The sequence below is a fragment of the Drosophila santomea genome, chromosome 2R (assembly GCF_016746245.2).
Source record: "Drosophila santomea strain STO CAGO 1482 chromosome 2R, Prin_Dsan_1.1, whole genome shotgun sequence".
NCBI lineage: Eukaryota > Metazoa > Arthropoda > Insecta > Diptera > Drosophilidae > Drosophila > Drosophila santomea.
The window spans coordinates 21838761-21854579 of NC_053017.2; the positions used below are offsets into that span (position 1 = coordinate 21838761).

General features: G+C 47.5%; 6 protein-coding genes across 6 annotated transcripts in view; 2 read left to right on the plus strand and 4 right to left on the minus strand.

Annotated features, from left to right (window-relative positions):
• The window catches only part of LOC120445709 (5-hydroxytryptamine receptor 1D), a 36852-nt gene extending 30610 nt beyond the window's left edge, over positions 1-6242 (plus strand). Inside the window, exons 5-9 of the mRNA XM_039626269.1 lie at positions 2074-2146; positions 2203-2663; positions 3183-3314; positions 3463-3588; positions 4308-6242. Coding sequence (XP_039482203.1) covers positions 2074-2146; positions 2203-2663; positions 3183-3314; positions 3463-3588; positions 4308-5015 — 1500 coding nt within the window. The 3' untranslated portion in view covers positions 5016-6242. The remainder of the gene's footprint in view (positions 1-2073; positions 2147-2202; positions 2664-3182; positions 3315-3462; positions 3589-4307) is intronic.
• A 1434-nt stretch (positions 6243-7676) lies between these two features.
• On the minus strand, positions 7677-8347 carry LOC120444942. Its single transcript, XM_039624945.1, has 3 exons — positions 8288-8347; positions 7909-8226; positions 7677-7826 (listed from the first exon to the last, which is right to left on the minus strand). The coding sequence occupies exons 1-3, from the start codon at positions 8345-8347 to the stop codon at positions 7677-7679; spliced, it is 528 nt and encodes a 175-aa protein (XP_039480879.1).
• A 346-nt stretch (positions 8348-8693) lies between these two features.
• LOC120444947 lies at positions 8694-9402 on the minus strand. Its single transcript, XM_039624952.1, has 3 exons — positions 9343-9402; positions 8967-9284; positions 8694-8894 (listed from the first exon to the last, which is right to left on the minus strand). Exons 1-3 carry the CDS (start codon positions 9400-9402, stop codon positions 8694-8696), a joined length of 579 nt encoding a protein of 192 aa, XP_039480886.1.
• Positions 9403-9974: 572 nt separating this feature from the next.
• Positions 9975-10682, minus strand: LOC120444948. Its single transcript, XM_039624953.1, has 3 exons — positions 10623-10682; positions 10247-10564; positions 9975-10175 (listed from the first exon to the last, which is right to left on the minus strand). Exons 1-3 carry the CDS (start codon positions 10680-10682, stop codon positions 9975-9977), a joined length of 579 nt encoding a protein of 192 aa, XP_039480887.1.
• A 166-nt stretch (positions 10683-10848) lies between these two features.
• LOC120444949 lies at positions 10849-11497 on the minus strand. Its single transcript, XM_039624954.1, has 3 exons — positions 11438-11497; positions 11062-11379; positions 10849-10995 (listed from the first exon to the last, which is right to left on the minus strand). Exons 1-3 carry the CDS (start codon positions 11495-11497, stop codon positions 10849-10851), a joined length of 525 nt encoding a protein of 174 aa, XP_039480888.1.
• Positions 11498-11723: 226 nt separating this feature from the next.
• Positions 11724-14241, plus strand: LOC120446055. The gene is made up of 2 exons (XM_039626832.2): positions 11724-12624; positions 12684-14241. Exons 1-2 carry the CDS (start codon positions 11832-11834, stop codon positions 14111-14113), a joined length of 2223 nt encoding a protein of 740 aa, XP_039482766.1. The 5' UTR covers positions 11724-11831; the 3' UTR covers positions 14114-14241.
• The last annotated feature ends 1578 nt before the right edge of the window (positions 14242-15819 follow it).

Below are 15819 nucleotides of genomic sequence, written 5' to 3' on the forward strand. Positions count from 1 at the left end.
TATTTTGGGTTGCTTGGATAAGGCACGCTCCTCGGCTCCTCGGCGATCGTTATCCTGTTGTTCTGCCGCTCGCCAGAAGGACAGTAAAACAATAAACAAAGCTCCGGCGTAATGACGAGAAATCACGCGCCAATAAAATCGAACATAACAATGGGATGAGCACCCCACACAGCACAACTACACAATATGGTCGGGGAGCCAATTACGCAAGCATAAATAAGGATAATGGGCTTTAAGCAGCTTGACAGTCATTAAACAGGCAAAAAATGGGTGGGCAGCAGCGCCAAAGAGCAAGTGCAAAACAAAGCATCATGGAGAATGGAAAAGCAAAGTTGGCAAAAACCAGCAAAACCAGCAAAAAAAAAATAAACAAAAAAAAACGAAAAAACGAGAGCCAAGTCGAATAGACATTCGAAAAGTGTATAAAACGGGGATAAAAAAGGGAGCAAAGTTGGCCTAGAGATTTTTTACGCGCAATGACTTCGACGGCGGCGGGCGACGACCACAGCAAAGTCCTTTTTCCAGGACGAAGGCAGGCAAATGAAGCGGCACCTCCCACGGAAACCACAGCCAGGACCAAAGAGCAGCAAACGAGTTCTCAAACCAACCCCGTTTCCCATTCCCCGACTTCGTAATTTATGGCTCCCGGACTGTAAACAAGCGAAAACTAGGAGGCCAGGAGTCGTACAAGGACACCGAAGCCCGAATGTCCTTGCCCAAATGAATGCGATTTGCTGAAACTCTCAATTCGTCGTTTGCTATGAGATTTTGAAATCAGTTGTAATTTAGCTAAAAGAAAATACAATTGGTCCAAATAAAACAATGCAAAACGGGAAAGTCCCAACAGTGGCAAATAAATGTGCACAACAGTGCGCCGCAATTTTGATGCTACGATAATCGGCGCCATTTCGGGTTTTCCACGCCATCTGGCCTGCAAAATGGGGCCAGTGGGCGAAATTGGCGCACTGCCACGCCCCATTTGCAAAAATGATGGGCGCAGTGTCGAAAATTAATAAATGGATGCTGAATGCGAAATACTTTGGATGCAGAAAAACCAATGCTCGATGGCACTTGGTAATGGCAACGGGAACTTTTGACTTTCGTTTTGCTCACTTTCAAAAGTGCCATAAATTCAGAACAAGTCTTGAAAAATTCTCTCAATCTCTATTTTAAGTGAATTTAAGAATTTGACTCGAAACACTTCTTCTACGCCAGTCACAATTTGAATTAAATGCACATGGAAATTCAATTAGTTTGTTATCTGGGACACTTGCCGACTATCCTTACAGCTTCAGCATCGCTTTACGAAAAACTCCTGACATCCTGCTATTGTGCAAAAAAATATTTATATATCAAAAATTGTACGTAACTGTTGAGGTGCCTCGCCGTTGTTTGTTTCGTTTGGCAAAAGTTTTAAATGTGATAGCGTAAATTAAATTAATCACAGCCATGGTCCGTTTCAAAGAGACACGAACAAAAGTTGAGCTCTCCCTTTTTCCAGGACTTTTTGGCACTTGGGATGGGGCCATTTTCATTTTTTCAGCTGAACAGGTGGACAAGTGGAGAAGTGGACAGGTGGACAACATTTTCCCATTCAGAATGTCAGAATGTCAGAATGCTGCATTTAGTAACTCAGGCATTGCCATTGTGGCAGGACTTTTCCATTTCCCAAAAGCGGAAGAATCGCTTTCCCTCTGTGGTCTGCACCCTTCACCAACTGATTTTGGCATAATCAAAAGTTTGTAATTCCATTTTTGGCCTCTTGGACTGCCTCTCTGAATATCAGATGGAATGTGCAGTGAAGCAAGTGGAATTTTAGCAAATTAGAAAGTTGCAGAGGTAGTTTTCCGGTTTATCTGCTTGCCTTAGTGAGATATAAGTCACTTCTGGCCAAATAAACACTTAATATGGATTACCCAAGCTCCAGCATCTAAATGCCAATTCAGTTTGCTATTGCCCATAATTGATTTCGATTGAAATGCAGAGGATACGTGCCTGAAGGATCTTCGCCAGTCGTAAATCAGACCGCACCTGGCGGAAATGTGCTCCACTAATTGTGTATTCATTTTGCAGGGCTGCGTGGCCATACTGAGCTTAACCTGGATTATCAGCCTGACGGTGTTTGGCTTTCTGGTGCTGCCCAAAGGTGAGCTGGCCATCAATGTGCTCTCGAACACGTCAAACCATAAACTATATGCGCAGGTTACTACTTCAACAATACGGGTCTAATGGCCTGCGAGCCCTTCTACAGCAAGCCATCCTACAGGATACTGTCCACGTGCGCCCTCTACTTCCCCACCACAATGGTGCTGATGTACTGCTACGGCTCCAGCTTCCACATGAGCCGCTTCCGGCTAAACGACCCGACCATGCCCCTCACGGCCGCCGCCCACCACCCCCATCCGCACCCACACCCCACCGCCGCCCAGCAGCTGCAGATGCACCAGCAACACCAACAGCACCCGCACCACCAGCAGGCGGGGATGCACTCGCACCTCTACCACGGCCACTCGCACCACCCCAACCACCCCAACCACCCAAGCCATCCGAACCACCACGGCCACCCACACCACCACGGACCACCGATGATGGGCCATCTCAGCATGGCCATGAGCATGGGACTGGCCGGCATGCCGAACATGACAAACAAGATTACCAAAAAGGTGAGCCAGCTGAACCGGGTGAACACTGGGCAAAGCAGGTGGTCAGGTGACCGAAGGAGGCGGGCTGCACAACAGTTTGCTCAGGCGAGCGAGTTGGGGATTAAGTTAGCAGTAAATAGAATTTTCTCGGCATCGCCAAACAAATTGTTAAGACTATCAGTGTGCATTCTGAAAACTTAAATAACTGTTAGCAGCTTTGGGTATTTGTGAACGAGGTATTCAATATTGGTGCCAGCTAATTCAATTAAACTCCAGAAGTTAGATCAACTGAACTAAAACTCATTTAAAAAAGATCTCAAGCTGTGAAAGTAACTTTACTTACTTTCCCTACATAAGAATGTTACCAGAAGGCAATATTACATTTTAGTCAAATAGAAAGCAGCAGAAGTGGGGAACACTCAACTGACAACCTAATAAGCAGGAATAAGCATTTCATTTGGGAAGTATCCACACGAAATTGAATCAACAAATTGTAATACTATAGCCCCCTAATTAAATTGCCCCAAAATACTCCCACAGATTGTTCCCATCCAGGAGAAGAACTCCAGCGGCTGCACCTCGCGCTCCATGGCCGCCATCTCGCTGGGCTTCATTGTGATGGTCACTCCGTGGACGATTCAGGAGATAGTCACCGCCTGCACGGGATCCAAGGCAAGTGTCCTGTACAAAGGATTATTGTGTGGCCGCTTTGTGCGCTGCGTACAACGTGGCGCATACGTAATGAGGCCACGTGTGGCTCATCAGTTCTGATTTTGATTTTGTGACACTTTGTGCCACTCTGCTCTATGTCCGCCCACAGCTGCCGCCGTTCCTCGATTTCCTGGTCACCTGGACGGCGCTGAGCAATAGTCTGTGGAACCCGTTCATGTACTGGCTGCTGAACTCCGACTTCCGGCGCCTCAGTCGCCAGCTGATGCCGAACAAAGTGAGTATGAGTGTTTGGAAAGATGAATCTCCGCCTTTGGGGCTAATTTAGTGCATCTCTGATCTGGAGCGATGTTCACTGTCTGTTGCAGCAGCAAATCTGTCATAAGCCCTGATTGATTGATTCGCTTATCCCTATTGCAAACACCACGTGCACACTTTCATTGACCTCCCCTCCAATTCCCGAATCGCCAAGCCCAAATATGGGTATTTCGCCCAAGTTTATGCTCCTGCAGCTCGAAAATTTTCCGGCTGCACAGCGCAAACTTTGCAAAAACAGGAGGTGCCGGAGTTACAGGAGCCACCTCCCGAAAAACCCCCATAAATCCGTAGCCAAAGGTGTAAGCTCCAGAAAGCTGGCAGACTGGCTCCGGCAAAGTAAACAATCAACAGACACAGCAGCTACAATAGCAGGTCCTGCAAAGTGATTTTGAATTATGAAAGAGCAAATCTAAAAGGGCATTTACATCCCCATGAAGCCACACAAACCCTACAAACCCCATTCCCATTCCCATTCGCATCCGCATCCCATAGCTCCTGATTCCATTTTGGTAAACGCAGTCAAGTTGCATGATTTACTTCCGGAGAGCCCGGGGTCAGTCTGTGGAATATTTATGGCCCAACCTTGTGCTCTGCCGGAATAAATGCGCATTTAAAATCCTTATTAATTTTTGTGCGAGTCGGAATTTATGATGCCTCCCCCTGTTTCCCCCATTCCAGTGCTTCCCCCACGAGGATACGCCCGAGCACAAATCAGGCTGTTGTCACATCAATGCTAACGATTTCGAAATCACAACGCTTCCGATTCCCCCGGAACCCCCCTCATCCCGTCCTCCGGGCGGAGCAGGAGGAGCAGGAGGTCCATCCAGCGGAGGAGCCAGCTCTGGCGGCGGAGTGGCCAGTTCGATTAGCGGCTCCGTCCTGGGGATCTGCGCCCGCTCGCGAACAAACAGCCTCAGCCGCAGTGCCTCCCAGTACATCCGAGGCACCATGGGCGGCGGAGGAGTCCACAACCACCAGGCGACGGAGGCCTTCTCCACCACGCGGCCGGACATCGAGGGCCTCTCCGAGAAGTACTGGGGCGAGATCCTGGAGAGAACCGTCAGCTCGGGCAACCTAAATGCCATGCAGAAGCACCTGCCGCCCCACCTGCCCTACACCCACCACCTGGTCCACCAGCTCCACCAGCCGCAGCAGCACCACCAGCAGCAGACCACCTCCTTCAGCAAGGCCAGCGATCTGCAGCTGAACCTGAATCTCAGCCAGGCGGCCACGGCCGCCGAGCTGGGCAAGTTCTCCAACTCGGAGCCGAAGCTGTGCGAGCACCTCTTCCACGACGTGAACTGCGCCAAGAGCAAGGCCGCCAACGGGGAACAGGGGGAGTCCTCCGGCAAGCTGGCCTGCGGCCGCAGCATTCCGGACATCTAGTACGCCGAGGACGTGATCCTGGCCAAGAACCAGCTGCTGGCCAGGCAGGCCAAGTGCTCCCACCATCCGCTGCACCAGCAGGCCAAGACTCCAAGGCTCCATTCCCACACGGGCAGCCTGCGCTTCAGCCGGATTCGCGCCGCCTGCCACAGTCCGCCGCCGGAGAAGTCCGGCTTTCCCATGGCCGAGTACCGCAAGTAGGATCACAGAGCGCATTGGGGTCAAGGATGCCAGGAAACGGGTTTCCAGGATGCAAGGATTCCCAAGTTTCCCCAGTATATATGGTATAACCATGCAAAGTGTAGGGAGAATAGGAAGAATAGGGAGTGAGAGCGAGCGAGTATCTATAAGATTCCATAGGTGTATGTGCGTGTGAGTGTCTATATAATACCGCATGATCAAACCATAATATGTGTGTTTTCTATTAGGCTTAAGATCTAGCAGGTCCTACGGTCGGGTTTTCAATTCCAAGTCTCTGAGATTCGCAAAGTAGCCCACGGATTGTGGATTGCAGCCTTGGCAAAGGACTACAAGAAGATAGCACCCATCCTCAGATAATCCACTTTCTATATCCATCTGAGAACTTCTATTAGCCAGACTGCTCCTTTCTTTACAATACCTGATCTGGGGGATCGAAATTAACCGAGATAAGCAGAAGTTAACCATAGTAAGTGTTCATTCAATGTTTGTGATACCCTAAGTTTCCCAGCCCAACATACGAGTAACATATAATATAATATAATCCTAGTTGTTGTGTGTGTGCGTCGGCTAACTTAAACGTAGGCTAGATGGAAAAACAGAGATATCAGACTTTCCTCTACAAAACCCTCGACATTCGGAAACCCTTCTCTAAATTTACCACCTCCTAAGGATCAACGATAAAGGATCAAGGATCTACGTAGTTTCTGATATTGGCGGACCTTCAAGCGTTGTGGTTAATCATAGTTGTAGTTCCATAGCTCAAGTCGTATCGTATACCAACTTACTCACAGTTCGACGAATCAAAATCAAATCCTAACTTTGTGATTGTCAAGAATTTAGGTCGGTTTAGGTCGGTGTGGACATTACTGTTAAATCATTTTTAATTTGTAGCTAAGTAATTGACTAGTTAAAGCCAAATAAATTTACAGTCTAAGTAAGTCTAACTTTAGTTAACTAAATAAACGCGAAAACGCGAGGTGTGTAACGAATATATTTCATAGGCAAGGCATTCAAATCGAAATAAATAAATATCACTAAAGCGATTTGCATAAAGTCTTGTTTCCCTTGGCTCTGGCTCACTCAAAAGGTAATTTCGAGGCAATTACGCCGAAAGCGTCCAAAAAAAGGAAGCCAACAAATGGATACCAAAACCAAAACGTAACTGAATCCCAATTACACAAAAACACCGACAAATTTCGACCGAAGCGTTGCTAAATAAATTAAAAATTATTTAAATTTCATTTTTATTGTACCACGGAGCCCCCAAACCCCGAACACCAAACTCCAATCCCCCAGCCACCAGATGACAAGGCCCAAATGCAAATTAATATCGCACACTGCGCTTAGATTTCCATTTGGCCTCGCAGGACGAAGGAGAAAAAAGGGACGAGCCCGTCAGAAATGCAAGATAAACGGACGAGAAAGTTTGAAAACTAATTTTCGCAAAACAATTTTCAGAGGCCTCGTTCTCCTCCCTTCTCCCGTCTTGCCTCCTCAAAGGGCAATGGTTTCCTTGGGCAATTTGAATCTCAAACTAAATCTGAATCTGAATGTGGATGTGGATGTGGATGCGGATTCCTTGCGTTTCTTCCGTGCCCAAAAAAATTACACGCTCCGCTGCATTTTGGAACAATAATCGCCGGTGTTTGGCGTCTGACCACGCCTACAGCGCCGCCAGTCCAACGCCCACAATCCGCAACGCAAAATCCAATCCCCGAAAACCATGAACATTCTGGGTGCAGGAATTCACGCCCCAGCTCCGCAAAACTTTTCGCATGAAAGTCAACTTTCCTTTTTCCCTCTTCTTGATTCCCATTTGTGTGCCATCTGAGTTTTCCGTATAATTCGACGCCTGCCGGAATTGGATGGAGCGCCATTTGCTCAACCACGGTTTTTGCCTAATTTGATTAACACTAATTGGGGTCCATCTAATTGCGGATGGCCAGGATATCATGTGCTGCAGTGGAACAGTTTCCAGTCTTCAAATACGATTTATGGCGCCAATTAAATGCGGGCAGTTATATGAAAAAGCTAGACCGTAAATGCTGCCAATTTTCAGCCAGGTATTCAGTGAGATATTAAAATCCGCGAACTAAATTGACCAATCAACATATTTTAGCAACTAGAAAAACCGTCAAAATTATTATTATTTGCGTGCTAATGCTTGCATAAAGATTTGCGATTTGAATTATTCAGGGCAATGAATCGGAACCCGAACAAAACCCCTGAATTCAATTCGTTTAGCTTTTCCGAGAATACATCTATCTAGATGTGGGAAAAGTAATGGAAGGTCATCCCAAAACAAAGAGATTTACTCAATCACTCAATTTACTACTTTTACTATATATGTACATAAGTACTATTACTTACTTTTTACTATTTTCCCACAACCATACTATTACAGTTTACATGTTTGTTAAGATTCGGATATTATTTTACGAGGTATTCCATCTAGGCCACCTAAGGATTATCCTCGACAAAGGTGAAATATACATTCGTGGCGAACTGCGGCTTCAAATCGAATATCCAGTCCATTAAGAGTAAGTACTCCCCAGACGGAAATGGAAGAGGAATATCAATGCGATGGAAGTCGCTTAGTAGTTGCACGCCCTGAAATATCCAAAAAGTTCCCCGTCGAAATTGGGTTATTGGGAAATTGGGTTTAAAGACGTCATAGGTCATACGATCTCACCTCATAGGGACAGGTGTGGTTGACCGTGGACACGTTCCTTATTAGGTTCCAAATGATTTTGCCGAACGGATGATTCCGCTTTCGCATGAACTTGCAGGCGTCGAATGTGTAATCAAACAAGAAGGGCTTATACCCATTGGCCTTCTTCATCATCTTCAAGTGGAGGTGTATGTTCCTGGCTGGCTCTATGAAGGTGGCATTGATGTTCAAGCTGGTCTTGTTTCGGGAATAGGCCTTCAGGCGGCAGTAATTAATCACCACCCACGATTGGTTATAGGACTTGCACACTGCATTCGTCATTTTTGCAAAAGGAGCTTCCTGGGGAAATTGTTCAAGTATTTTAACTTATATTAAGTGGAGACTATAATTGCTTTCTTACACCGCAGACCAGAAAGCCAAATATAACCGAAACAGCAAAAATGACCAACCTATGATCCATGGCTGTTTATCTATCCGTTCAGACTGACAATTTGCAGCTATATGTTCTTTGTTAAATACCACTTTTATTTAAAGACCAATTAACCAATGTTGTAAACAAGATCTGGCATGAAAGCCACCCAACTGGAAAGTAAAGTAATGATTATGTATATATAGTAGTACATCAAACATGATTATGCCAGTTGTATAATTCTGTTGACCGCGTGTGGACTTAACAGACCTTAAAAAAGCAAGCAAAACTCGCCTTTTCAAAGGACATACTACATTTAATACCCGCAACGTTTTGATTTTGTGTCCTTGTTCCAATTATAGTGTCGATTCAAGTTACGTATTTTTGTGGATTGCTTCTAAACATCAGTTCTAAAACTCAGGGAGCTCCTTCTGTGCTTCGAGCTGGTCGGTAACAAGTCCTCAACAAATGTGAAGTATACATTCGTGGCAAACTGCGGTTTGCCATCGAACAACCAGTCTATCAAAAGTAAATAGTCTCCTGATGGCAGTGGAAAAGGAACTTCGACGTGGTGAAAATCGCTCAGCATCTGCAGGCCCTGAAAGGCCAAAAATAATATATTAGATGAATTGATTCACCCCCGTAAATGAAATATTCTTGGCGGGCTCACCTCATAAGGACACGTGTGGTTGATGGTGGACACATTCTTAATCATATTCCAGACGATCTTGGCCACCGGGTGATTACGCCTTCGCATGAATTCGCAGGCGTCGATCGTGAAGTCAATCAAAAAGGGCTTATACCCATTGGCCCTCTTCATCATCTTCGCATGCACTGATATATTATTTGCTGGCTCTATGAACGTGGCATTTATATTCAAGCTAGTCTTGGTTCGGGAATAGGCCTTCAGGCGGCAGTAATGCACCACCACCCACGATTGGTTGTAGGACTTGCACACTGCATTTGTCATTTTGAAGAAGTGCGCCTCCTGGTGGAATTTTTGGCTTTAATTGAAATTCGATTAGGTCTATAATCCGATTTCTTACTCCGCAGCCCAGATAAGCAACTAAAAGCGAAACTGCAAAAATGAACACCTTTTGATGCATGGCTCTTGGTCGACTATCGTGTATAACTGACTTAATGCGGCTCTTTATTTCGAAAATGAGTTTCGGTTTTGAACAAATTGAATTGGTAACGAGTGCGTTTATTATATATCATTAAATATCGATTTAAAACCGTTGATAGATATTTTAATAGCACCAAATTCAACCAGCCAATACGCTTTTAAAGACTATTACCGATCGAAACCTCTTGACATTCCCGACAGTCAATGTTCCTCTGCAATTGTGAAATATACGTTCGTGGCAAACTGCGGCCTCAAATCGAATAGGAACTTGTGAGGAGTCTTTAAACTCCCCACAAATCCGGGTACAGAGGAGCGGCATAGCAACAGCAGACGGCAAAGAAGCAAAGAAAGTAATAATTATGTACTATATGTTCATCAAACAACATGATGCAAGTTGCACAAGACCTAGATAGGCAAGGAAAACACTCCTTCTCAAAGGACCTACATTTAATACCCGTTTAAAACCAATGTTCTCGGGAACTGAGTTGTGATTTTTTCTTCGGTATTGCAATTGTAGTGTCGATTCAAGTTCCGAATTCTTGTGGATAGCTTTTAAACATCAGTTCTGAAAGTCAGGAAGCTCCTTCTGTGCTTCGAGCTGGTCGGTAACAAGTCCTCAACAAATGTGAAGTATACATTCGTGGCAAACTGCGGTTTGCCATTAAACAACCATTCTATCAAAAGTAAATAGTCTCCAGATGGCAGTGGAATAGGAAGTTCGATAGGGTTGAAATCGCTCAGCATCTGCAGGCCCTGAAAGGCCAAAAATAATATAGTAGATGAATTGATCCACCCCGTACATGAAATATTCTTGGCGGGCTCACCTCATAAGGACACGTGTGGTTGACAGTGGACACATTCTTAATCATATTCCAGACGATCTTGGCCACCGGGTGATTACGCCTTCGCATGAATTCGCAGGCGTCGATCGTGAAGTCAATCAAAAAGGGCTTATACCCATTGGCCCTCTTCATCAGCTTCGCATGCACTGATATATTATTTGCTGGCTCTATGAACGTGGCATTTATATTCAAGCTAGTCTTGGTTCGGGAATAGGCCTTCAGGCGGCAGTAATGCACCACCACCCACGATTGGTTGTAGGACTTGCACACTGCATTTGTCATTTTGAGAAAGTGCGCCTCCTGGTGGAATTTTTGGCTTTAATTGAAATTCGATTAGGTCTATAATCCGATTTCTTACTCCGCAGCCCAGATAAGCAACTAAAAGCGAAACTGCAAAAATGAACACCTTTTGATGCATGGCTCTTGGTCGACTATCCGTGTATAACTGACGTAATGCGGCTAATTATTTCGAAAATGAGTTTCGGTTTTGAGCAAATTAAATTGGTAACGAGTGCGTTTATTATATATCATTAAATATCGATTTAATACTATTACCGATCGAAACCTCTTGACATCTCCGATAGTCAGTGTTCCTCTACGAAGGTGAAATATACATTCGTGGCAAACTGCGGCCTCAAATCGAATAACCAGTCCAAAAAGATTACGTACTCCCCAGATGGCAGTGGAACAGGAATTTCGATGCGATGGAAGTCGCTTACCACCTGCAATCCCTGTAAGTAAGTATTTCATAAGTATTCTGCTTACTGGACTAAAATGCCTCCAAGTTTCAAGCTTACCACATAGGGACAGGTGTGATTGACCGTGGATACGTTCCTGATAAAGTTCCAAACAATTTTGGCGACTGGATGGTGGCGCCTTCGCATGAATTCGCAGGCGTCGAAGGTATAGTCGTACAAGAAGGGCTTATATCCATTGGCCTTCTTCATCATCTTGAAATGCACTGATATCTCATTGGCTGGCTCTATGAAGGTGGCATTGATGTTCAAGCTGGTCTTGGTTCGGGAATAGGCCTTCAGGCGGCAGTAATGCACCACCACCCACGATTGGTTGTAGGACTTGCACACCGCATTAGTCATTTTAACAAACGGAGCCTCCTAAGGAAGTTTCAGCTTGTATTGCGATCAAATTCATGAGAGTAGTAACTCCTCTTACACTGCAGACTAGGAAGGCCACTATAAGCAAAACCACCAGAATTACAATCCTTTGTTCCATGATTATCTATCGAGCACCCGTAGAGAACTGACCCTGTTCAGGTACAATGGCTTCATCAATTCGAATTGAAACGTCGTTAAACGCCATTAGGCCATTATTTGAATGGAAGATAATTGATCGTCTTAGCGCGTAACTCAGCCAAGCGGAACATAACAAATGCCCACCCGAGTACCCAAGTAAATCGATATATAATCTTAGATCTGTTCAGATCTGAGGCTCAGTAGTCCGGGTGTTGACATATATTTCGTTTATAAGCGAATCTCTCCTGTTTTGAGAGCAGCTCATACATAAAACACTCCCACCGAACCAATATATTTATGTGGCCATAGCCAAAATGAATGTGTGCAAGCCCAAGGAAGTGGGTCCCGATGGACTCTTTGTCCGGAAGCGCTTTACGCGTCATCCGGTGGTGATCTCGGCGAAGCGGTTTGCAGCCATCAAGGGCCGTTCTCGCCAGGATGAGAAACATGCCCAGTTGGAGGCCGTCGAGGAGGAGCGCAGGTACCGGCAGTACCTCAAGGACGGCAACGAGCTCCTGTGCAGCCTGTTCACGGATCCCAATGCTCCGAAGGTCAAGAAATCAGCCAGGGCTCAGAGCAAGGAAGCCATGGCAGTGGTGAAGGATGTGGACACAAAGCTGGCAGACGAGCGACTGCGCAAACAGAGGATCCTGCGGGCCAACCGACTGCTGGATCAACTGAAGCCTGGACCCCGAGCTCTGCACCAGGCGCTTCTCTACAGCGAAATGATTCACCAGAGGCAGTACAATGAGGCCCTCAACGAGGAGATCGCGGAGGCAGCCCGCGCCCAGGAAAGGGCCGACGAGGAGTTGTGTCCCGCTACCTTGGTGCCCTTTGGCCACGCCACCGAGGAGGAGGAGGTGACCAGGCAGACCACCAAGAACATGGAACATGCGCAGCTCATGCGGGCGGACATCGCGCAGCGGGAGAAGATCAGGGAGGCCGAGCGGGAGCAGCGGATCTTCGAGGAGCAGGTGGACCGGGCGCAGTACAAGTGTCTGCAGGACAAGGAGGAGAAGGCGCTCAAGGAGAAGAAGGCCCGCAAGATCGCCTTCAATCGCAAGGCATACAAGGATGCCCTCCAGGAAAAGGCGGAGATTGCCGAACGTAAGTACCGTGGATAGATAACATCATATAACAAAAGATATACTATTCCTTTTTGCCAGATGAGCGCATTTGCGACGCCATTGACGACCGGCGCAACTGCGTCTACATCGTGGCCAGTCGCAATCTGGACAGTCGCTATGGAAGCCACGTGAAGCAGCTGCGGCAAAAGTGCCAGGAGGAGAGGGAACTACAGGCACTCCGCGTCGCCCAGGCGCAGCAGGTGCTGCAAAAGAAGCTCGAGGATCGGCAGTTGAACGCGGAGGATCGCCACGCTTTCGAAACGGAGGTGGACCAGAACCGGCGCCAGTGCGAAAGGGAGATCCTGGCCAAGGAGCGGCGCGCATATCAGAAATTGGAGCGGGAGCAGGACGCCGAGAAGCTCCGCTGCCAGCGGGAGCTGCAGCGCTTCCATGTGGCGCGCCGCTTGAAGAACGCCGAGGCGAATCGCTTCTTCGATGCCTCCCAGAAGCGGAAGAGGGACAAGGTGAAGGAGGATCTGCGCAACGTGCTCTTCGGCCAGCGGGAGGAGTTCCTCGAGAAGCGGCGCGCCGAGCTGATGAACCTGGCCGCCTGCAATGAGGATCCATACTTGGAGGACGACAAGAAGTTCTTCGAGCAGGCGGTCGACATCATGGAGGAGTCCAGGAAGGTGGGGCGACCCCTGTATCCCATTGCCACCGCCGTGGATCTCTACGAGCGGCAGAACCAGCTGGACATGCGACCGGAGGGCAGGATAGTGAAGAGGAGCCGTCTAAGGGACTACTGCTGGCCGGGATTCTTCTCCAAGGCGGAGCTGGCCTACCGCAAGTACGAGCAGCGGGAGCAGTGCCGCGAGGAGCAGGTGGCCGATCGCCACCAGATCTACTGCAACTCGGTGAAGATCAAGAAGCTGGCCGAGGTGGAGAAACCATACACCCCCTGTGTCGCCTCCTGTCCCATCAATTGCTTCCACCGCCGTGGAATGCCCGCCACGGATAGCAAGGAGTCCTTTGACTACGCCCGTCATGTTTGCTACACGGATCCCCCAACGGTAGCCGCCTGCCCCGGTCCCATGCAGGTGATCCACAACGACCCGCTGGACAACCAGCGGAAAATTAGCCAGCCTTCCATGAAGCTGCCACCCATGCCAGACTTGACCAAGAGTACTCAGCCCACTTTGCGCAGTGCTGTGGGCAAGGTTTTGAATTCCCTTCAGAAACCCGACTCGGCTTCCAATGCCAGGGATTCGTCTTCCAACGTAAAAGGCTCTCCTCCGTCCGCTAGTCCACCCGTCAGCACATCCAAGCCCACTGCACCGGAAGCAAAGGATGTGCCCCTTCCCAAGTCGCAGCCTCCAGTTAGACGCAGGATGAAGAGGAGCTCCAAAAGAGCTGGTTCTTTGGCGGCATCTCCTCCAACTGGCAACGATAGACCAGCGCCCGTGCCCAATCCCGCTGGAACCTGGGGCTCCGGACCCCTGCAGCCAGACTCGAAGAAGAAATCTAAGTAAGCAGGAATCCTCGCCTGCACTTTAACAAAATTTACGTTTCTAGGTCTTATTGTATTGATGTTGTCCGTTTGCAAAGATAAATATAGAAAAATATAGAAAAAAGGAATGGTGACAGACAGCCAAGGAAATGACGTTAATGGTTTCTTAAAAGCACTTAAACTTGGCGCAAAAGGACTTCTCTCACCCCTTTGCCAGTTTTCCATTTCCTCAGCCATTTTCTTGACAGCGACTGTGAATTGGTCAGTAACCCTTTCCAGCGACACTTACGCGCTTTGTTTAGCGCAGAATCTCAAGCGCAGAGTGGCCGGCTGGCTTCATAAATTCCAATTAATGCGTGGCCAAAGTTATTGGGTTACGTCCTCCACCTCCAGGTCATCCAGGACATTCAGGACATTCAGGACCTCCTGCTCCATCTTCATCAACTTGCGGCACTGAGTGACATCCATTTTTGTTTTCATTTAGCTTATTACCGGGCAGACATGTCCGGCGTTCCGCCCGTAACTTAATTTGAGCTGCTAACCAGGCTGATGAACCCGCCATCCTTCGGCGGAGTGGTGAGAAGTGGAGTGGAGTGGGTGTTCCGGCCGGCCAATCTCGCCGGGATAATTAGGGCCGTGTCCTTTCTGGAGCAGGCCATCCGTCCCAATGGGTTAATCAGCCGGCTCTTAGGACTTTGGAGCTGTCTTTTGGTGCTTGGTCAACCGCTGGGCTCCAAATTGACGGAACCGGCCGCCTTCCTCTCCTTTGGCAAGTTTGGAAAAGTTGCCGCCTGCCAAAGTTAACCAATTCCAATTTGGTGCCATTAACCATAAATTGCTGAACCGCTTCGCTTAGCCGCTTAAAACGGGGTTAATCGCGAAAAAGACCAACTGTGGGCCAACAAGATAGTGAAACATTTAGAGTCCCGATTTGGTTGCATGCAACAAAGGATGAAGTCTAGAAAGTTGTGTTTTTACTACAGCAGAGTAAGGCCGAAATTTAGTTTTCGATTGCTCCTATGTATTTTCTATCTGCATCGGATTAAAGTCGGATTAAGTGGTGCATTCTTAAAATTGAAATTCTAGATACCTCGTTCGAATTGTATTTATTGTGTGGCCAGCGAAGGGAGTCAAAATATTTTGAAAAGCCGGCACACAATAATATTTCTCTGGGGGCTTTTGCGGCACTCGAAAAACAACTCTCCGGAAATGGGGAACTGGATGGGCTCCACTGGTGGATAGAAGTGGCACAGCCAGCGGCGATACAATCAAATACCCGACCATTCTTGAAAACAGAATGGAAGCACAGCTGCACCAGGAGCAGGACTTCCAATCGGGAGCAGACACTTTGTTTACAAGAACAGCAATCGGATTTGTTTGCCCACGCGGACCGACGTGTTTCGTCTGAAGTTGGATAAATACGGTGGAAATGAGACGGGGAGCTGTATTTCGATAGGGTCCTAGAAATAACTATGAATAAATAATGACGAATGACGGGTGCGATCAACAGGTAGCCAAGGAGCCACAAAGGAGCCGCCAGAGCAAAGGAATCCAAATCCAGCCACATGGCCAGCCAGCGCGATTGTAATGTAAAACAAAACGCTCGCATCCTGCGCTTTTCCACTTTGCACTTTCCCGGCTTTTCCTGCACCACCAACAGCCATGCTCATTATACGGTCCGCCAGTTTAAAACTCAATAAAAGCTGCAGTATGAAAGATTACTTAATG